A 21,485-nucleotide genomic window follows, 5' to 3' on the forward strand; every position below is an offset into this window, starting at 1 on the left:
GGTCTCAATTATATTCGAGGATAATTTTCGCAAGCTCTGCTTGCGAAATTGTCGTCCTTGTTATTAATTTGGCTGTCCTGTATCTTTTGTCGCAGTCTCCTCTGGTAGAGGTATTGCATGGTGGAGTCCGCTAGAGATTCCGTGTTCGGTTTTCTGTTTTTCCCGTCTTGTCCTCTTAGAGATTTGGACGGCACAACGTATACTGTATTTCTGTAAGTATTACATATAAATATGAGTAGAGGAAAAGAGGGTATATATTATGGCACCTATTTTTATTTTATTGAATAACTTTGTGTATAATTAATATTTTCTATTGAAACTTGATTACATTTGCCAAAGTGTTGTTTAACAGATTCTAGATTCAAAGTAATGAAATATTTATTATTTAAGACGTGATTTATAAAAATCTAATGCACTGCATAATTGGTGGAAGAAAAAAAATGGTTGTAATATTGTTATTTATAAAAATAATTTTAAAAAATTAGTTTAGTTTAAAAGGAACACAGTACTTTGTTACAAAATTATATAATTTATATTTTCCATTGTTTAGAATTTTTTTGCGTTTAAAAGCTTTAGAAATACCATTAAAAATTTTATTAAAAATATTATTTTATCCCTGTTTAACATTAAACAACAAGCATAAAATGATATCTCTAATGTTTTTAAATATCGCTCTTTAAAATGACAATCGATTTATCGAGAAATGTTTTAATATAAAAATTTTGCTTAAAAAACCATATTAACAAAATTCCATGTTATTGTTTAACTTTGTATAACTCGAAATGTATAAAAAAATTAAATAACAAACTTTATATTTTTTATATTTTTTCTTGAGAATACCTAAGTATTGTAATGTACGCCTTTATTCAAATAAATATTTGAGTGAATACTACACATTTATAAAATTTTATAAAAATTGGTGATGCCCAACTGTTGGGTTCTTCTTGTTAGCATAAAAGATTAGTGCTCTTGAAAATTGTTCCATTTATATATATATATATTACATTAATGTGACTTTTGCAGAATAATTTATTCAAAGCAATTGAATCAATCACATTGTTAAAAAAAGCAAAAAAATGGAAGAAAAACGTGATTGGGGGATAAAGCAGACACAAATGGAATTGATGAATGATGATAAGTCGGATTGTATAAAACATAATATCCACAATGATACGAGGATCACATTAAGTTCAGAAAATCAAAGCAACAGTGGCATTAAATATTATAAACTTTTAGAGGCGAAGAACACTATTCAATATTCAATACATCAAAGAATGTTTGAAGCGTGTAAAGCATATTATCGATCGTAATCCTGTAAAACTGAAAAATTTTGATAAATGGACAACTAAAGAACAATATGAATACATCTTAGCTAACCTAAAAATATATTTTCCGAGTGTACCAAACTCATTATTATTTTTTATACCGGCCACCTTCCATCGGGGAGATTGCGGTCGAAATTCATTGGACAAGCCGCTCTGGCTTGACATGGAAAAGTTTCGTAGAAGCCAAAAGTTTGGACGAGATCACATTTTCTCGTTGTTTTTTGCTAATATAGTGTCGCTTTTCGGCTTATTTACTTTTGAAGATGGACTTAAACCGTTGATTCTCAGCCAAAAATCTCACACGCCGTATTTGGCGTTTAAAAGGTACACGATAATTTCGACAAAATCTCTTACCCTTCTGTATTTTTGCCAAAAAACCCAACTAAAACTAGTTTTCAGATATGAAGCAGTTTAATCGTGAAACTTAAAAGTCGACTTTATAATATCTTACATTTATATTTGCGCGATTTAAATAAAGTATTGTATTCCTTGAAACACATTATTTTCTTTTTCACGATTTACTTTCAACCGCTTTGAAGAAAAAGTCTTGCAATGTTCGCAAAATTTAGATTTATCAATTGACATTTAAGGAAGAATAAATAAAAAAATTGTATGTCTTTGCAAATATTACTTTTCTTGATTGTGAATTAACAGTTATCGTTTTGCAGCATTATAAAATAATTAATGAAAAATACATTTTATAGAACTGTTTAAAATAATAGAGAAAAAAGTAGATATACATATACAGTGCTCTGCGAACATTGTCAGATAGCTAATGTTATTTGTCGTTATTGCAAATATCAAAATAACATCTTTGATGACATTTTGGCGTCAAAATGAAGACAAATAGTGATAGTACATTACCTGGGTTGTACTGACAAAAATGATATAAAATTGTCAAATTTTAATTTGATTCAAAATGTGAAATACAAATAATGCAAATAAAAGTAAAGATCAAGTATCTAATATTCATACACATTTAAAATTTGTATTAATTAACATTATTATATCTAATTATGCTTAAATACACAAAATTGTTGTATATCTATATACATATTTCACATTTTATTCTTAATAACATTATTTTGCAAGTTTGGGAGTTTGTAAAGTAATAACTGAATTTTTCTTTCTCTTTCTCACATTCTATTGCTACATCCAACATTCGCTTGATATAAGTTAAATATTTATTATTGAATATCCGGTTATAATTGAAGGTACTTGTCCACGATTAATCGTACAAATAATTGGATGATGGAAGATCCATGGACCGTGGGCACGAAAGCATTTAAAGATATACAATTTGTGCGGAAAATGCATTGCGCAGTACGAACAAAACTCTGCGAGTATGAAAACGAGGAGATCGATGCGGCCAGTAAAATTGAGAAACTATGGTGTCCGGACAGACACATAATTTTACAAGATTTTTCTTCCTGTCCATATCCGACAGTACAAAAAGGATGTGTCCATTTATTAGTAACACCTAAAGGCTTTCATAGGAATGGCTACACTATACTCTAAAGAATTTGGTATACCTGCTAGCAATGAAGATGTGGAAGCTTTTTGCCACACATGGAGAGCTATAGGGTATCTTCTTGGTATGGAGGATCAGTAAGTATCAGTACTATATATAAATTCATTCGCATTATTTTTAAAAATCTACGACATTAATAAAATTGTTTGTCGTAATAAATTTGATCATCATTAATGATGATTTTTCGATTCTTCTTCTTTTAATTTTTAAACGTTTTCTTTTAATAAATTTACAATATATGTAAACCTTAATCTGTCAGTCAATGCATGCATTTACTTTCGATCTGATCTTTTTTATCTTGACTTGTTATATGTCTACGTGTTTATGCGACAAACTTTTTCATCATTTGTGTATCTTTCTTTTACTTGTCATCTATGTTTCATTGGAATTTTTCTATGTTTTATGAAAATAAATGTTCCAGATACAATTTCTGTCGCGGCAGTTTGGAGGAAGTGAAGCAAAGATCGCGCGACTTTATTGAAGTTTGGGTGAAACATTACTTCCGGCAAGTAACGCTCGAATGGGAACACATGTTAAGATGTGTTATAGAAGGTGCAAGATATCACGGTGGTTTTTTTACATTTAAAATGTTATTATTGTTCGTAACTGATTTATTGAACATTAATATGCCAGGTTTGAGAAGTACTCTCACTTATTTTGAATGGTTTAATCTTATGCTTCAACGGTGAGTATCACAAACCAAATTAGAACAAATATAATGTGTTTTTGATAAGATTTTCGTTAGAAGCTAATGTCAATAACAAAACAAAATTTACACACTGAAAAAAATGATCTGATTACATTAACAATACTTGTATTAAGTGTCTCTGGTGAAATGAAGAAGAATTTCTGGTTAATATAATAGGACTCTGGTCTTATTATAGATTTGATAGATTTTATTATAATTCCTTTAACAAGATTTCTGATTCGTCCGTTTTTGAACAGACGTATTGAATCTCAGATTTCTGAATAATGCAACCAGACTCTTTTTTCAGTGAAGTCTACATAATTTCTTATAACTGATAAATAACCGAAGATCAAGTATTTTATTCGAAATTACATTTAATCAATTAGTAAATAAATTGAATAATTCTTATCACTTCAAGAATTTTATATTAAGATTTACAATGTTATAAGGACTAAAATGTAATTTTTTTATTAAAATACTATACAGATTGAAATGTTTAAAAAATTATTCGGAAAGCTATTTCAACGCATTATATCAAATCTAATGTAGTACATAAAAAGATTAAAGTATAATAAAAAAGTGTATCTAAGTATTTATATTCTTACTTTTATTTTAGTTTATGTCCGTAATGATAATATTTGTAACAATTTTTTTATATTTTCAGTTTTATATTTCGCTATGCCATGAAGTGGAGATTTATACGACAGATGATAAATAAAATAGTTGATTATAAAATCATTCAAACAAACAATTATGGGCCTGAAAAACATCAAAAACTTAAAAAGATTTCCCAACAAGTTTTAGACAAGAACCGATAACCTTTGTATACACAAAATTACTTCGTGCAAGAAAATTATATCTTTTTTAAGCTGATGTCACAGACTTTTATTGGTAAGATTCAATTTTTTAGTTATTTTAATGTGTTAAGTTAGCGACAAGGCGTTTAATTTAATTGTTTGTTATAGATTTGTACTGATGAAGACTGATGATTAAAAGTCGAAGCATTTACTCTATTTATTTTGGTATTTGTTTTTGTTTTTGGCGCACAACACTCAGCACGGCTTTTAAGCTTGTCTTGCCTTATTTAAAAAATTATATCTGTTTAATGCTATATAACCTTATTTCAATACTTAATATTTTGAAAACAAAATTTCTTAAAACAATATTCTTTTTTTCTGTATAACGTGTTAATTTTTATTAATGTTTTAACTGGTTTTAAATGTGGGCTGATAATTCATGCGGAATGTGCGAATATCTATAATATGCTCAAAATATTTTTATAACTATAACATTTATATATATATATAGAATATTATTTTTTGTATGTTACCAGGATGTACTAAAAATGTATTATAAATACACTTTGCTACTTATATTTATTTTTTAATAAATATTTTTTTATACTTTTTAATTATTGTATTATATTAACCTTTTCTATTTGTATTTTTATTTAAACAAATAACACTAAATTATTTATTTCAGATGCTGTTCTAGATGCTATTCCAAATTTGTAAAAATGATTTGTAAAAACTCTAATTTTATACATATATGTTTATATAAATAATATGCTTTAATTATATATGTTTTATCTTTTCAATAACGTGTTGATCTGATTTATTAGTTACATAGATGTATGAAGGGGGCATATACACCCAGGAGACCAAAAAATGGCAATTTCCTGTAATTTTTTTTTTTTTAAATTGTTGGAGTTACCGAATTGTGGTTTTTCTAGTTAAAAATATACATTTGAAGAAAACTTTATAATTTTTTTATTAAAGAATTGCGCAAAATGTCGGGAGATATAGTGTCGTAAAGAAGCAGTCTTGAAAAAATCAAAGTACCAGGTGTACCTTTGCCAAAAATTAAGTAAAACAAAAAATATTTATAGAATGTTAAAATGTATAATAATATCTTTGGCGTATCGTAGCCGATTTCAAAAATATCAATTTTGGACAAAATGGTGGGCGTTTAAATTGAACGTTGCAGTTTTTAAGACAAAATTCGTTTGTTTCATCGACCCCCCCTTAAAAAAAAATTAAAGTCTTAAAAAAAAACCCTTACGACACGCGATAGATAATTATGTATAGAATAGCCATTATAAATTTTAAGCAAATTGGTTCAGTGGTTGTCGAAATATTTCTGGTACCAGTTTGAAAAATGTTGTTTCAAAAAAAAACGCATTTGAATATTCAACATATGTTTTTATTAATAAAACATGAAATTTTTTAACTTACACAGAGCCGTCAATTCCAGGTCCATAATACAAGTCTTCTGCAGTAGATGCGATGCACATATCGTTTAAATTTTGTTGCTAGCGACAGTTATTCGTGCTTCTTTTGTCTGTTTCTGCGTGCATACCTCGTCTTGCGCTATGCGGTGTTCATCTTCGCGCGCAGCATATTTTGGTGTGCATTCGGTCCGACAGAAATGTCTATAATGCTTATTATTCATAATATTGAAATTATACTATCGTTGAATATGCAAGCAGCTATGTATGCAGCAATTTCTATTGTAATAGCACCGCTATGAATTGTTTTTGATGCTATTTTCCAAATTATATTATTAAAACTTTTATTGCTATTCTGAGTATAGCCATCAACACAGCGCTTTAGTGATGCGTCTTTACTGAGGTATTAGACACGAAACCGAAGGAACGGGCCGTGGTCCAACCACAATATCTCAGCGGCCAATGTGCTATCAAGGCAACTTTGTCATTTTTCGGAATTTTGACTTAAAATTTTCACCAGACATTCTTGAAATATTAAACATTATAAATATGTAATAATTAAAAAATCTATTTTTTTACCTTCCTAAGTGTATATGCCCCCATTAACCTCAAGTTTATAGAGTTTAACAATTTTTTTTTACATTTTCAAATATTTGCATAATCAAAACAATTAAATTTATACTTTTGTATGAGGTTGACATAAGCAATGTTGTTAATAATAATTTCTTAAGGAGAATTCTCTGGATAGACAAATGTACTTTCCACGTGGTGGGCGAATCAATAGACATAATAAATATCATTATGCGGAAGAAAATCTTCACTGCAGAAAGGACACACACATCGAGAGACAATTCTATATTAATATGTGAATAGAAATTCTGGATGATCAAGTTATCAAACCATATTTCTTTTCGGAAAATGTAACAATTAAAGCACAAGTTTATTCCGCTTTTTTGGAGGAAATATTGCCAGATTAGATGACGTTTTCCATTCGTTGTAATACCAAACATAATATAACAACAAAATAGACATCCTGCTCACACGTCTCTTCTCGCTCGCATTAAATCAACGGTATCCAAATACATGGATGGGCATTCAAAGTTTTCTGCAAGAATAGCTTCCATACTCTCCTGATTTTACCCCAATGAATTTTTTTTTTATGGAGTTACATACGTGATCAAGTCTTATCAAACATTACCATGTAATAGAAACGATCTGATTGAAAAGACACAAAAGGCAAGTCGAAAAATAACATCTGCTGTTACGAAACGTACGAGAAGAAGTATCATGCGGAAAATCGCGTTATTTATGAAAGAATATGGTTACTTTGAGCACCTTCTTTAAAGATAATTATTGAGAAATTTATGTTATCGTATATTTTATCTATATAAAGAATTATGTATAATGTTAAATAGTATTGATATATTACATTGAATATCAATTTAATGATGAATTATTATCAAAATAAATATTGTAGATTGAAGATTTGTTAGTGATTACTTTTGTCATTATTTATTTAGTGAATAAAATTTATTGATTTATTTATTTGAAATTGCACAGATCTGCTGACTTTTGTCCTGTGCATATACATTGTGTGCAAAAAGTAATTGTCAATAATAAAATCATAATATTATGATGATGATGATTGACTACTCTAGTTTTCCTCGTAAGAAAGAAGATATCCCTCATTTTGTTAAAAAAATTAATTTTGTAACCTGTATTTGCCATGTTGACTTCTATTTTAACGTATTGCTATAGAAATCAGTCATAATTCTATCACAATTTCAAACACTATTGCAAAAAGATATGCGAGTGATATTACCGACATGTCGAAGCTGTATGTACGCAGTTATGTACTAGTATTATGGGCGCCTGTACAAATAGGCCACCCGTCACACCATGTATGCCATGTATAGCAACTATACAACGATAACCCGTTGACAGTATAACATACTGCGTTCATGTGATAACAAACCAAAGGTAAATGAGGCAGACACCTTGTTCTAAATTTGCAGAAAACTAATGCCCTATATTTTTAGCAACATTGCAGCAACAACACAGACAGGTGACTATCAGGATAGATTCATAATATCTATATATAAATATTATAGGGAAACCCAGGGCATAATGACGTTACGGTGTATAATAGGGCATAGTTAATAACTTTTCACAGAGATGCTACTATGTAATGAAATGTTATGCAATAACTATTATCCCATACAGCACAGAGGACTGCAGAAATATTGTTACAACATTGCTGCAACGTTGTAATATTTCTGCAACGTTGCAACAATATTGTTGCAAGTTTTGTGCTGTATGGGATTAGTTGTACATGTATAGCCAGAACATCGTTAAATAAAATGCAACAAAAAATACAGCAAAACTTATCGATATAAAGAAAAATATAGTCAAGCACAGCGTGTCATCATAATGTCACTGAAAAATCAAGGCAAGTATACAACACAATCAACTTTATCAGCTGATAATGGCAAACTGCAGCAGAAATCGAGCACACGTGTCGCCTTGATATGTTAGAAAACGCGACGAGTATAGAACGCGATTTGATTAATCACTTATTGATGGAAAAATTGCAACAGCTATCGAGCACAAGCTGTCATTAAATGTAATTGCAAAAATAAAGCAAAAATTCAGCAAGACGGGACGTATTAATAAATTTTAATTAAAAATTTTTAATTAAAATTTAACCTTAATAAGAAATTAGAGAATTAGAAAAATGAATATAAACGTTACAAAGGGGTATAATACATATAATTTGATATGACAAGGAATATTTTATTTTTGTGGTGTCACACTGAAAAAAAATGTTTGTAGTATCAAAGAATGACGTTCATTAATTTGAAATTCATTGAACATTTAATGAACTTTTAATTAATATTGTGAGTATTATAGAATTTTTTTAATTAGCATTAATTAAATTTATCAATGTAACAAATCATTGTTTGTTAATATAATATACTTAAATGTATCATAACTTAATGTACAATAATATTTAACTGAATTAATAAAAAAGTTTTTTTCTTCTAAGAAATATGTTCATAGAATCATTAAACTCATTTATTTGATATGCTATAAAATTTTATGGAAATGATTAAATACCTTCAGCATATATTATTTTATTAATTAACAAAGTTTGTCTATTTGTTTGTATGTTAGTTCAATAATCAAATTCATTACAGACATTAAAAAAAGTACTTTAAAAACAAAATTGTTAATAAAATGTTTTATTGCGAAAAATTGCGGCTAACAGTTAAATACCCATACAGGAGATTCAGAAAGTCCCCCAGCTTCGAACCCTGGCTGAGATGATATTTTTCGCAATAATTTCTTTACTGTTTTTTCAAGGGAAAAAGGGTTCTAATATTTAGATGCTAGTTAGCATTATTTATTATTAAATTGATTTTTATTTAATAAACGTGATATTACTAATTCTTATTCAACTTAGAGCTGTGTTATGACTGAAAAAGTAATTAAGTGTGCAGTTGGATAAATTTGAAAAACTATATAAAATCACAAGAATAAATATAAGCACTAAGATGTATAAGCTATGACTGTTGAAGGCGTTCTTGTTTAATTTGTGTTGTCACATTATCGGTCAAATATTTTTCTATTCTAAAATAAGTTTTGTTATTAAAACATTTTCTAAATTGTATTGTATCATTGTATCAATAATATTCAAATTAATGAACGTCATTTGTTGATACTACAAACATTTTTTTCATTGTAAGATTTATCCCATTATTTTAAAATATATAATATTTAAGTTATAAACTAAAATTGAAATATGAAAGAAAATTAAAACACTAGGTTTAAGTTTAAAATATTTTGAAAAATATGTCATAACAACCAAATTTATATACTTATAAAAAATAAAAAATATGTTAGGACAAATAAAAATTTAAGGACAAATAATCAAAAGGTTAATGAGAATGTTTGCGCGGTACTCAACACACAAGTTGTCCGAATCAATTTTACTTCAAATATAACTTTTTATTGACGATATCACAAGTATGCGATTAGCTCAGTGTTAGTGTACTAGATTACCGTTCCAAAATTTTATAGTTGGATGTATTTTTTCGTAAAAGTTTTTTGGGTGTTAAAAACCCCAATTGAGTGTAACATTTAATTAACGGTCCGAAATCACACCCAAACCCAAAGAGGGTTCTTCTTGAAAATTTCCAAAACATCCAAATTTTGATGTTTTTCGGGAATGTTTAACACTCAATCTTAAGGGTTTTTTTTTATAAGAAACAGATATAAGTTAGGCTCTTTTTCTGTGTATTTTAAAAGTACGATAAAATTATATAAATATAAAGATCTCCAAATTTAGTGCTAATTCTCAATAACTTGTTAAAAATAATTAGCGCCCGCTTTCCGCAGATAGATAAATTATTTTCAAGAAGATACAGTTAGTACTAAATTCGGAGATTTTTATACTTTGATACTATAATATCGAAATATAAAATACATCTTTTCAAATCCATACTAAAAGTAATAATAAAAATATTATTCTTATACAGCACAGAACTTGCAGCAACATTGTTACAACATTGCAACAATATTTTTGCAATCTTCTGCTTGCAGAAATATTGTTGCAACATTGTTGCAACGTTGTAACAATGTTGCTGTAAGTTCTGTGCTGTACAAGTAATTATCTCTATCTATTAATGTAATATAATCAATGTTTGCATGATCTACGAACTTGTTTCTTTAATCTAACCTATGAATTTTATACATTGTAGTGAGAGTATATATACGCTGCAGCTGCGATTATTTTGAATAATATTACTTCTCACAGTAAAAATATAAATTGCACAGAATGAAAAGTCTCGTGCTTTGTGCCTGTGTTTTAGTACTTGCTGTAAATATTATCCTAACAAACTATATACATATACCACGTTAATACGAAAAAATTATTTTAAATAATGTATGTTTTTAAAACACATGTATAAAATAAATGAAGTAAAAGTATTTTCTAAGTTTCAGCCGTCTAGCTCAACAAAACTAAAACAAAAGCTAAAGAATGAAATAGACAATCTTCGCGATAATATTGAAATTTGCGTATTTGAACAGGGTTTATCTCCGAGTAAGTTATAATAATAATAATGTGTGAATTACATTATTATAATTATAATTAGATATACAGATTGCCTGCGCTGTTTCTCATTTGAGTTTTCTGGTCAATTAAAAATTACGTTTCTGCTTATTTAATTACACATTTTTTTTCCTTGTAATTTTGTAATGCTTTCTAAACTAACATTTTGTTAAAAAAATCGCATTTTTCTTTGCATTGCTTATTTTATTTTCAGGTGATATATACAGAGAGGAAGAAATAATGACTAACGTACATACTGAATCTGTGAATGCAGAAAAATCGAGAAAATTTGGTTGCTTTGTTGCGTGTGTCTTGAAAAAATTGAATTTAGTAAATATTTAAAAATTTGTTATATTTATTTTATAAAATTTTGATATAATGCAAGATTAATGTGTCATGACAAATAATAAAATTTTAAATTATTTAAAAAATGATAACGTTACAATACAATAATTATTAATTAAATAAAATGTTATATCTGTTTAACGTGAGTTTATACAGTAATTGATATTATTATGCAGTTAGCATAAATATGATATTTGATTAAAAATAAACAACATTTTAAGTTATATATTACTAAAGTTGCGCTAAAATATTAAAATAAATTATATTTTATTATTTACTGTCATTTACAATTTCTTTTTAATAACATCGTAGATGGATGGAGCAACCATTAAAGAAATACAAATTCATGCAAAAATAAATAAAACAGTTGATCATAATATGCAAGATGTAGCACACAAAATTGCGCGTAAATGCTTGAAAAAAGGTAAACTATGTCACATATAGTAATATAATTATTGTTAGTATAATTATATAAAAATTACATTAATTTTACTAAGAGGTAAAATATTAAAAATATTTGTTAAATATCTTTTTTATGTCTTCTTTATAATGTTATTTTTGAAATAATATATTTGTTACCAAAGTATAATAGCCGCATGCATATAATGCATATATGCATATGTATTTTTTAACATTCTTTTAATTATACTTATTTAACTTTTTATACAACGAGAAGTATTACGCAAGAATGTGAGAAATGTTTTTCTCTATACGTATGCATCATAGAAAATATGCATAAATTGGAAGGACACGAAGAACATGTATAAGAAGAAATAGAAGAGGTAGAAGAAACAGAAGAACAAGTCTAAATATAAATACAAAAATGGAATATTATTTATGTTTACTTAAATAATAAACGTTTCATGCAATATACATTAAGTAAAAGACATATGTATTCTCTTATACCCTATTTTATTTTTCTGGTTTAATAGAAATGTATTAATTAAAAGTAAAAATTGTTTAATTTTATTTGTTATACTAATATATAAATAAATAAAATAAAAACATTTATAAAATCAAATTTTATATTCTTTATCATGTCAATTTTTCAAATGACAATGAAATAAATACACTTTTTGTAAAGGTTGTTACCAATATAAAACTTTCTTCAGTGTAATATGTACAAATTTCGCAGATAGATAAACTATTTTCAAGAAGATGCAATTAGTACTACATTCGGAACTTTTTATTTTTTGATACTAACAATATCGAAATATAAAATACATTCTTTCTAATTTACATTGAAAAGTAATATTAAAGTATCATCATTATACATGCAAATTATCTCTATTTATTAACGCTACATAATCAATGTTTGCATGATCTACGAACTTGTTTCTTTAACCTAACCTATGAATTTTATATATTGCAGTGAGAGTATATATACGCTGTAGCTGCGGTTATTTTGAATAATTTTGCTCACAACAGTAAGGATATACATTATACAGAATGAAAAGTCTCGTGCTTTGCGCCTGTGTTTTATTATTTGCTGTAAGTATTATCCTAGCAAACTATATACACCACCTTAAAACAAAAAAATTATTTTAAATAATGTCTATTTTTATAAAGTACATATACAAAATAAATAAAATATCAATATTTTATAAGTTTCAGCTGTCTAGCTCAACAGAACTTAAAGAAAAGCTAAAGAATGAAGAAAAAAATATTGAGAATATTCTTGAAACTTGTCTAAATGAACAGGGTTTATCTCGGAGTAAGTTATAATAATAATGTGTGAATTATAATTATTATAATTATAATCACATATACAGATTGTCCGCGCTGTTTCTTATTCGAGTTTTTTAGTCAATTTCAAATTACATTTCTTCTAATTTAATTACACATTTTTTCTTTTTTACAATTTTGTAATGCTTTTCAAACTAATATTTTGTTCAAGAAAGGCATTTTTCTTAGTACTAATCAACTTTATTTTTAGATGACATGTACAAGGAGGAGGAACTAATGACTAAAGTACATACTGAATCTGTGAATGCAGAAAGAACAAGAAAAGTTGGTTGCTTTGTTGCATGTGCCATGGAAAAGCTGAATTTAGTAAGTATTTATAAATATGTTTTACTTATTTTATAAAATTTGAATATAATGCAAATTTTTAATGTGTCATGACAAATAATAAAATTTTAAATTATTTTATAACTGATAACGTTATAATACAATAATTATTAATGACTTTTGATTAATAATAAACAACATTCTAGGTTATATATTACAAAAGTTGCGTCAAAATATTAAAATAAATTATATTCTATTATTTGCTATCATTTACAATTTCTTTTTAATAACGTCGTAGATGGATGAAGCAACCATTAAGGAAACACAAATTCATGAAAAAATAAATGAACTATTTGAAGGTCGTGACCAAGGTATAGCACACAAAATTGCGCGTAAATGTTTAAAAAAAGGTAAACTATGTCAATAGTAATATAATTATATATATGTATAATTATTGTTAGTATAATTATATAAAAGTTACATTCTTTTTACCAAGAAGTAAGATATTAAAAATATTTATTAAATATCTTTTTCATGTCTTCTTTATAATGTTATAATTGAAATAATATATTTGCTACCAAAGTATAATAGCCATATGCTAAAAATATGTATATCCCTTTTATTAACATTCTTTTAATTATATTTATTTAACTTTGTTATACAGCGAGAAGTATTACGCAAAAATGTGAGAAATGTTTTTCTCTATACGTATGCATCGCAGAAAGTGTGCATAAATTACAAGGACACGAAGAACATGTAAGAGAAGAAACAGAAGAGATAGAAGAAACAGAAGAACAGATCTAAATATAAATACAAAAATTGAATATTATTCATGGTAACTTAAATAATAAACGTTTGATCAAAAGATATAATATATACTAAATAAACGATACATGTATTCTCTTAGACTCCATTTTATTTCCCTGGTTTAATAAAAGCGTATTAAATAATATAATAGTAGTGTTTAATTTTATTTGTTACACTTATATAAATAAATAAAATAGAAACATTTATAAACTCAATTTTTATATTTTTTATCATGTCAAATTTTTAAATAAACCAAGAAATATGTACTTTTTTTGTAATGTTGTTATTAATATAAAACTCACTTCAGTGTAATATATACAAATTTATACTTACAAATTTATTTCATAATTCAATAAATTTATAATTTATTATCGTGATATTACATTCGGATTCTTCTTTGTTTTCTGCAACACAAACAGGTAGATTTATAATATCTATATAATTAAATATTATGAATATTTAGTCACATTTTTATTATTTAAAAAAATTTATGGTAGATGAAAATAAGTATAATAAAAATTTTCGCTTTTTTTAAATTTTATTAAAAATTATAATATTTGATTTTGATATTTGGAATAAAACGGTATTATTTTGAATAACTAATCATTCATTCAGAATTTTTCCAATTAAAATTAGACATTAGCGGTCCAAAATGACACATAAATTGACAGTTAACTCTCAAATAAATCTCCACTTAAGGATTTTAACTTTCAATTCATCATTTTGGACCGTCAACGCCTAGTTGGATATATTTTTGTGAGATTTTTCTTTAGGCGTCAAACCTCAATTAAGTATAACCTTCAACGGTCTAAAATCACACTCAAGTTTGGGCGTTCTTTTAAAAGTTTAACACCTAAATTTTAGTATTCTCCATAAGCATTCAACTCTCACACCTGATGATTTTTTTTATAAGAGACAGACGTAGATTTTGTTGTGATTCCCGTATGTATTTTATAAAAATATGATACAATTATAAAAATATAAAGTTCTCTAAATTTAGTGCGAATTCTCAATATCTTGTTAAAAATAATCGGCGCGCGTTTTCAGCAAATAAATAAATTATTTTCCAAAAGTTTCAGTTAGCACTAAACTCGGAGATTTTTATATTTTGATACTATATCTAAGAATTATTTAGTATAAGAAATTTGCAAACACCAAATTCTTTGACAATCTGATAACAGATTTTAAATCGCACGCTCTCCGCGCACAAACAAATTATTTTTATCAATCTTTTTACTCTCGTACTAAATAAACAATGAATAATATAAGACCGACAACGAGATATTCTTTGGTCTTTCAAATTACAATTTATTTTAATCTAATAACCAAGATACAGTTAGCGGTTCAAATTAATTTTAACAAGTTACAGTTAGTACTAAATTCGGAAATTTTTATATTTTGATATTATAATATCAAAATATAAAATTCTAATCTACACTGAAAAGTAATATTAAAGTATCACTATTATACATGCAAAGTACCTATATTTATTAACGTTAATCAATGTTTGCATGATCTATGAACTTGTTTCTTTAACTTAACGTAACCTATAATTTTTATATATTGCAGTGAGAGTATATATACGAGGTGTGTTCAAAAAGTATCGCGAATTTTGAATTTTCGCGGGTTACGTATATTCGAATTTCGATCTTTTTGTGGCGTTATGTTGGTACTCATGTCTCTCACTTATGCCGACAAGCTCGGCCATTTTGAATGTTCACTTAATTGTTAACAGCTGCTTTGCTTGCACGTGTTTTGGATCGTCTTCGATTTTTACCTATTCAAAAAAATGGATCAAAGAACCTGTATCAAATTTTGTGTGAAAAACGAAATTAAGTGCGCGGATGCATTCCGAATGTTGACTGTGGCATACGGAGAAGCTACCTTGGACCGAAGCAACGTTTATCGGTGATACAAAATGTTCTCAGAAGGCCGAGAAGATGTGAACGACGAAGAGCGTGCCGGACGCCCGAGCACTTCAACAACAGACGAAAAAATTAATGAGGTGGAGAAAATGGTATTGGCCAATCGTCGAATCACCGTTAGAGAAGTTGCTGAGGACCTAAACATATCGATTGGCTCGTGCCATTCGATTTTTATCAATGATTTGGGCATGAGACGGGTCGCCGCGAAATTCGTACCAAAATTGCTCAATTGCGACCAAAAACAGCATCGCATGAACATTGCTAATGAGATGTTGGACTCTGTCCGCGACGACCCAAATTTGCTCCAGAGGGTCATAACTGGTGACGAATCGTGGGTTTATGGTTATGACGTGGAAACCAAAGCTCAATCATCTCAATGGAAGCTGCCGCACGAACCAAGACCGAAAAAAGCGCGCCAAGTTCGGTCGAATGTGAAAGTTTTGCTGACAGTTTTCTTCGATTGCAGAGGCGTGGTGCATCATGAGTTCTTGCCACAGGGTAGAACGGTCAATAAGGAATATTACCTGCAAGTTATGCGCAATTTGCGCGAAGCAATCCGCCAGAAACGCCCGGATTTGTGGAAGAACAAAAATTGGCTTTTGCACCACGATAACGCCCCTGCTCACACATCGTTGCTTGTGCGCGACTTTTTGGCCAAAAACAACACACTAATGATGCCGCAGCCACCGTATTCCCCAGATCTGGCCCCCTGTGACTTTTTCTTGTTCCCTAAACTGAAGAGGCCCATGAAAGGACGACGTTACGCTACGCTTGACGAGATAAAGACGGCATCGAAGGAGGAGCTGAACAAGATAAAAAAAAATGATTTTTTGAAGTGCTTCGAAGATTGGAAAAACCGTTGGCACAAGTGTATAATATCTCATGGGGATTACTTTGAAGGGGACAAAATAGATATTCATGAATAAATAAATAATTTTTGAAAAAACACAAAATTCGCGATACTTTTTGAACACACCTCGTACGCTGTAGCTGTGGTTATTTTGAATAATTTTGCTTATAATAGTAAGGATATAAATTGTACAGAATGAAAAGTCTCGTGCTGTTCGCCTGTGTTTTAATATTTGATGTAAGTATCATCCTAACACATTATGTGTACCATCTTAATAAATTGCGAAAAAATTATTTTAAATGATATATATTTTTAAAATATATAAAATAATTAAAATAACATTTAATAAGTTTCAGTCTAGCTCAACAAAACCGAGACTAAAGCTAAAGAATGAAATAGAAAACATTCGGGATAATATTCAAACTTGCCTAAATGAAAAGGATATATCTGAGGATAAGTTATAATAATTATGTGTAAATTATAATTATAATTTTAATCATTACAGATTGCTTGCGTTGTTTCTCATTTGAGTTTTTCAATCAATTTAAATTTATGCTTTATCCGATTTAATTAGATGTTTTTCCTTCTTTACAATTTTGTAATACGTTTTAAACTAATATTTAGTTAAAATACGCATTTTTCTTTGCACTGATCAATTTTATTTTTAGATGACATATATACAGAGGAAGAAATAATTAGTAAAGTACATATTGAAACTGCGAATGCAGAAAGAACGAGAATAAATAGTTGCTTTGTTGTATGTGTCTTAAAAAAACTGAATTTTGTAAATATTTACAAATATGTTATAGATATTTTATATAATTTTTATATAACGTAAGATTAATATGTCATGACAAATAATAAAATTTTTAATTATTAAACAATTGATAACGTTATAATACAATAATTATTAATAGAATAAAATGTTATATCTGTTTAACGTGAGTTTATACAGTAATTAGTATTATTATATGCAGTTAGTATAAATACGATATTTGATATATAATAAACAACATTTTAGGTTATATATTACTAAAGTTGCGCCAAAGTATTGAAATAAATTATATTCTATTATTTGCTGTCATTTAAAATTTCTTTTTAATAACATTGCAGATGGATGAATCAATCATTAAGGAAGCAGAAATTCATGCAAAACTAGATGAAATAATTGATGAGAGGTTTATACGAGTAGCACACCAAATTGCGCGTATATGCTTAAAAAAAGGTAAATTATGTCACACTTAATAATAAAAATTATATATATGTATAACTATTGTCAGTATAGTCAATAGTCAGTATAAAATAACATTATATACATATATGTATACATACATACATACATATATATATATATATATATATATATATATATATATATATATATATATATATACGAGGTGTGATCAAAAAGTAAGGTGACTTTTTGAATTTCGCGCGCTCTGTACACTCTAATTTCAAAATTTTTTTTTGTGTTGGTACACTCGTCACGATCATATGTTCACAGTTTTGACTATATAACATGTGTTGTTTTTATGTGAGAGGCATAAAGGTTAGACTCGTGTTTGCGTGCTCGGCGATTTTTTGCTGTTGAAAATAATGGAGCAGAGAGTTTGTATTAATTTTTGTGTAAGAAATGGTATTAAGTGTTCAAAAACTCTTGAAATGTTGACAGTGGCGTACGGTGAGTCAACTTTGAGCAAAAAAAATGTTTATAAATGATATAAGTTATTCCAAGAGGGCCGAGAAAATGTTAACGATGAACCTCGCTCTGGACGCCCCAGCACGTCAAAAACCGACGAAAATGTTCAGGAAGTGAAAGAAATTATGTTGAAAAATCGTCGAAACACGATTAGAGAAATAGCTGATGATCTTAACATATTGTTTGGCTCATGCCAATCAATTTTAACGGATGTTTTGGGTATGACACGTGTGTCAGCGAAATTCGTTCCAATACTGCTTAATTTTGATCAGAAGCAGCGTCGCATGAACAGCCCAAGATATGTTGAACGACGTCAATGATGATCCTGATCTGCGCAAAAGGGTTATAACTGGTGACGAAACATGGGTATATGGTTATGACGTCGAAATCAAAGCCCAATCATCCCAGTGAAAGAGCCCAGGAAAGCCAAGACCGAAAAAGGCACGCCAAGTTCGTTCGAATGTGAAAGTTTTGCTCACAGTTTTCTTTGATTACCATGGCGTTGTGCATCAAGAAATCCTACCACAAGGTCGTACGTTAAACAAGGAGTATTACCTTGAGGTTATGCGGCGTTTACGTGAATCAATAAGAAAAAAACGTCCGGAAGTGTGGAAAGAAAATTCATGGATTCTGCACCATGATAATGCACCTGTGCACACGTCGTTACTAGTGAGTACTTTTTTGGCCAAAAACAATACTATCATCATGCCTCAGCCACCGTATTCACCAAACTTGGCCCCCTGCGACTTTTTCTTCTTCTCAAAATTGAAAAGGCCTATGAAAGGACGAAGATTTGCTACGATTGAGGAGATTAAGGCTACATCGCTGGAGGAGCTCAAGGCAATACCCAAAAGTGCATTTCAGAAATGTTTTGACGACTGGAAAAAGCGCTGGCACAAATGCATTGTATCAGAAGGGGATTATTTTGAAGGGGATAACATAATTTTGGATGAATAAATGAATATTTTTTTATAAAAATGAAAAGTCACCTTACTTTTTGATCACACCTCGTGTATATATATATATATATATATATATATATATATATATATATATAAAATGTTATTTCAGAAATAATATATTTATTACTAAAACATAATAACATGCATATAATAGAAAATAAGTATGTCTATCGATTTTTCAACATTCTTTTAAAAATCTTTTTTTTTTAACTTTTTTATGTAGCGAGGAATATTGCGCAAGAATGTGAGAAAGCTTTCGCTTTACAAGTATGCACCACGAAAAGTATTTATGTATTAAAAAAATACATGAACAAGAAAAAAACAAAAGAAGTAATAGAAACAGAAGAAAAACAGGACTAAATATAAATACAAATGTTGAATATTATTCATGTTATATTAAATAATAAACATTTGATGAAGAGATATAATATACACTAAATAAAAGATATATGTATTCTCATATACTCCATTTTATTTTCCTGGTTTAATAAAAGCGTATTGAATAATATAAAAGTAGTGTTTAATTTTATTTGTTCCATTTATATAAATAAAGAAATTAATAAAGAAACGTTAATAAAATCAAATTTTATATTTTTTATTATGTTAAATTTTTTAATAAATGAAGAAATATATACACTTTTCGTAACGTTGTTAATAATATAAAACTATCTTTAATGTAATAGGTACTTTATAAAGTTTTTCAAAAAGAAAATAAATGATCTTTATTCTAGTCTAGAATATTCGTACGATATCATTTGTTGTTAGGGAATATTCTAAAAATAATGGAGGAAAGAAGGGGGATGCTGAATTTTGTTTTCTAATAATAATGTAAATATTACGGCAGTATAATTCTTATGAACATTATAATTCTCATGAACATCAGTTTGTTAGTTATGGTGTTCTACTAATCACCTTATAGAAATATATATCTGTAAAAAATCTTTGCTGTAACGTACAAAATTAAAATTTTTTTATAAAAATTAATAAACGGCATTGTTCCATTATATATGACAAAATAAGCGACATTGATGCCTGAAGCTCAGATTAGTATTATGATAAGGTATCCCCTCCTAAGTGAAGTATATTGACATTTGTGTCATAATAGCTGTTTTCAGAACTGATGGTTATGTTAACCAAGATTGAAGCAGAATAAGAACGCAATACGCTATCTTTCTAATGGTATTTACAAATTTAAGAAATCTTTCCTGCAATTAAATACAACAAATATAAACAAAGTCAATGAGTCGTGAGTTTCTTATCATTAGTTACGTCATTAATGATCAAAAACATAACGTCAATAACGTATAAAATTAATGTCGAAATGTCACATACTCTTTTTGACCTACTCCCACTTCTCAGAATTAAACTTGCATCAAACTTCATCGTTTGTTTTTTCCTCTCGAATGGGAGAAGAGAAAATATAAATCGTGCAAGATGTTCAGTCCTTGAGTGTGAAATTAGAATAACCTTACTGTTACGTTCGTTAAATTAATATAAAGGACGTTATTTTCAACTAAGTATATACATAACAATAAAATAAATTTTCTAGATCAGTATCACACTTCAGAATACTCACGACAAAATTATAAATAAAAAGCACTCGGAAAAATAAATTCACATTGTTTCCATACTGCCTAAACCTAAACCATACTTATATCTATCGTTTATTATTCATGTCAAGACCCGTCACCAACACTGCTTGACTGCAGTGATCATAAGAACTGTCTCTTCGTGATGATGATTTGTAAATACTGGATATTTATAGACGCTTATTCGTGATAAATCAGTTTAACACAGTGTCAGCAAAAAGATAAAAATTTTTTTTTTTATAAATGTGAGCAACAAATTACAATTTTAATAATTTTTATATATGCGGAATAACTTTCCTGTTATTGTTTAAATATAAAATATTAAATGTATATATTTATAAAATATATGTATTTAATATTTTACATCGCTAGAGTTCTGTGTCCAATAGATGTAATAATTATGTACAAAGTCTT

General features: G+C 28.0%; 3 protein-coding genes, 1 long non-coding RNA gene and 1 pseudogene across 7 annotated transcripts; 4 read left to right on the plus strand and 1 right to left on the minus strand.

Annotated features, from left to right (window-relative positions):
• Positions 1-1,029: 1,029 nt before the first annotated feature.
• On the plus strand, positions 1,030-4,799 carry LOC105202835 (annotated as a pseudogene).
• A 5,809-nt stretch (positions 4,800-10,608) lies between these two features.
• Positions 10,609-12,060, plus strand: LOC105202825. The gene is made up of 5 exons (XM_011171516.2): positions 10,609-10,650; positions 10,770-10,875; positions 11,099-11,214; positions 11,542-11,653; positions 11,899-12,060. The coding sequence occupies exons 1-5, from the start codon at positions 10,609-10,611 to the stop codon at positions 11,994-11,996; spliced, it is 474 nt and encodes a 157-aa protein (XP_011169818.1). The 3' UTR covers positions 11,997-12,060.
• Positions 12,061-12,583: 523 nt separating this feature from the next.
• Positions 12,584-14,191, plus strand: LOC105202824 (pheromone-binding protein Gp-9). The gene is made up of 5 exons (XM_011171514.3): positions 12,584-12,720; positions 12,838-12,943; positions 13,166-13,281; positions 13,538-13,649; positions 13,904-14,191. The coding sequence occupies exons 1-5, from the start codon at positions 12,679-12,681 to the stop codon at positions 14,041-14,043; spliced, it is 516 nt and encodes a 171-aa protein (XP_011169816.2). The 5' UTR covers positions 12,584-12,678; the 3' UTR covers positions 14,044-14,191.
• On the minus strand, positions 12,626-21,311 carry LOC120359785. Its single transcript, XR_005576562.1, has 3 exons — positions 21,059-21,311; positions 14,380-14,450; positions 12,626-12,753 (listed from the first exon to the last, which is right to left on the minus strand). It is a non-coding gene; the product is annotated as an uncharacterized LOC120359785 (long non-coding RNA).
• Positions 16,912-19,991, plus strand: LOC113003826. Of its 4 annotated transcripts, none has more exons than XM_039458857.1 (5): positions 16,912-17,058; positions 17,172-17,294; positions 17,490-17,605; positions 17,935-18,046; positions 19,706-19,990. In XM_039458857.1, the coding sequence occupies exons 2-5, from the start codon at positions 17,291-17,293 to the stop codon at positions 19,840-19,842; spliced, it is 369 nt and encodes a 122-aa protein (XP_039314791.1). In that variant the 5' UTR covers positions 16,912-17,058; positions 17,172-17,290; the 3' UTR covers positions 19,843-19,990. The 4 variants fall into 4 exon arrangements, with proteins under 4 accessions (XP_039314791.1, XP_039314793.1, XP_039314792.1 ...); XM_039458859.1 differs by having other exon boundaries at positions 16,913-17,058; positions 17,490-17,578; positions 19,706-19,938; XM_039458858.1 differs by having other exon boundaries at positions 16,915-17,058; positions 17,178-17,294; positions 19,706-19,991.
• Positions 21,312-21,485: the final 174 nt, after the last annotated feature.

Source organism: Solenopsis invicta, chromosome 16, assembly GCF_016802725.1.
Source record: "Solenopsis invicta isolate M01_SB chromosome 16, UNIL_Sinv_3.0, whole genome shotgun sequence".
In the NCBI taxonomy this organism is placed as follows: domain Eukaryota; kingdom Metazoa; phylum Arthropoda; class Insecta; order Hymenoptera; family Formicidae; genus Solenopsis; species Solenopsis invicta.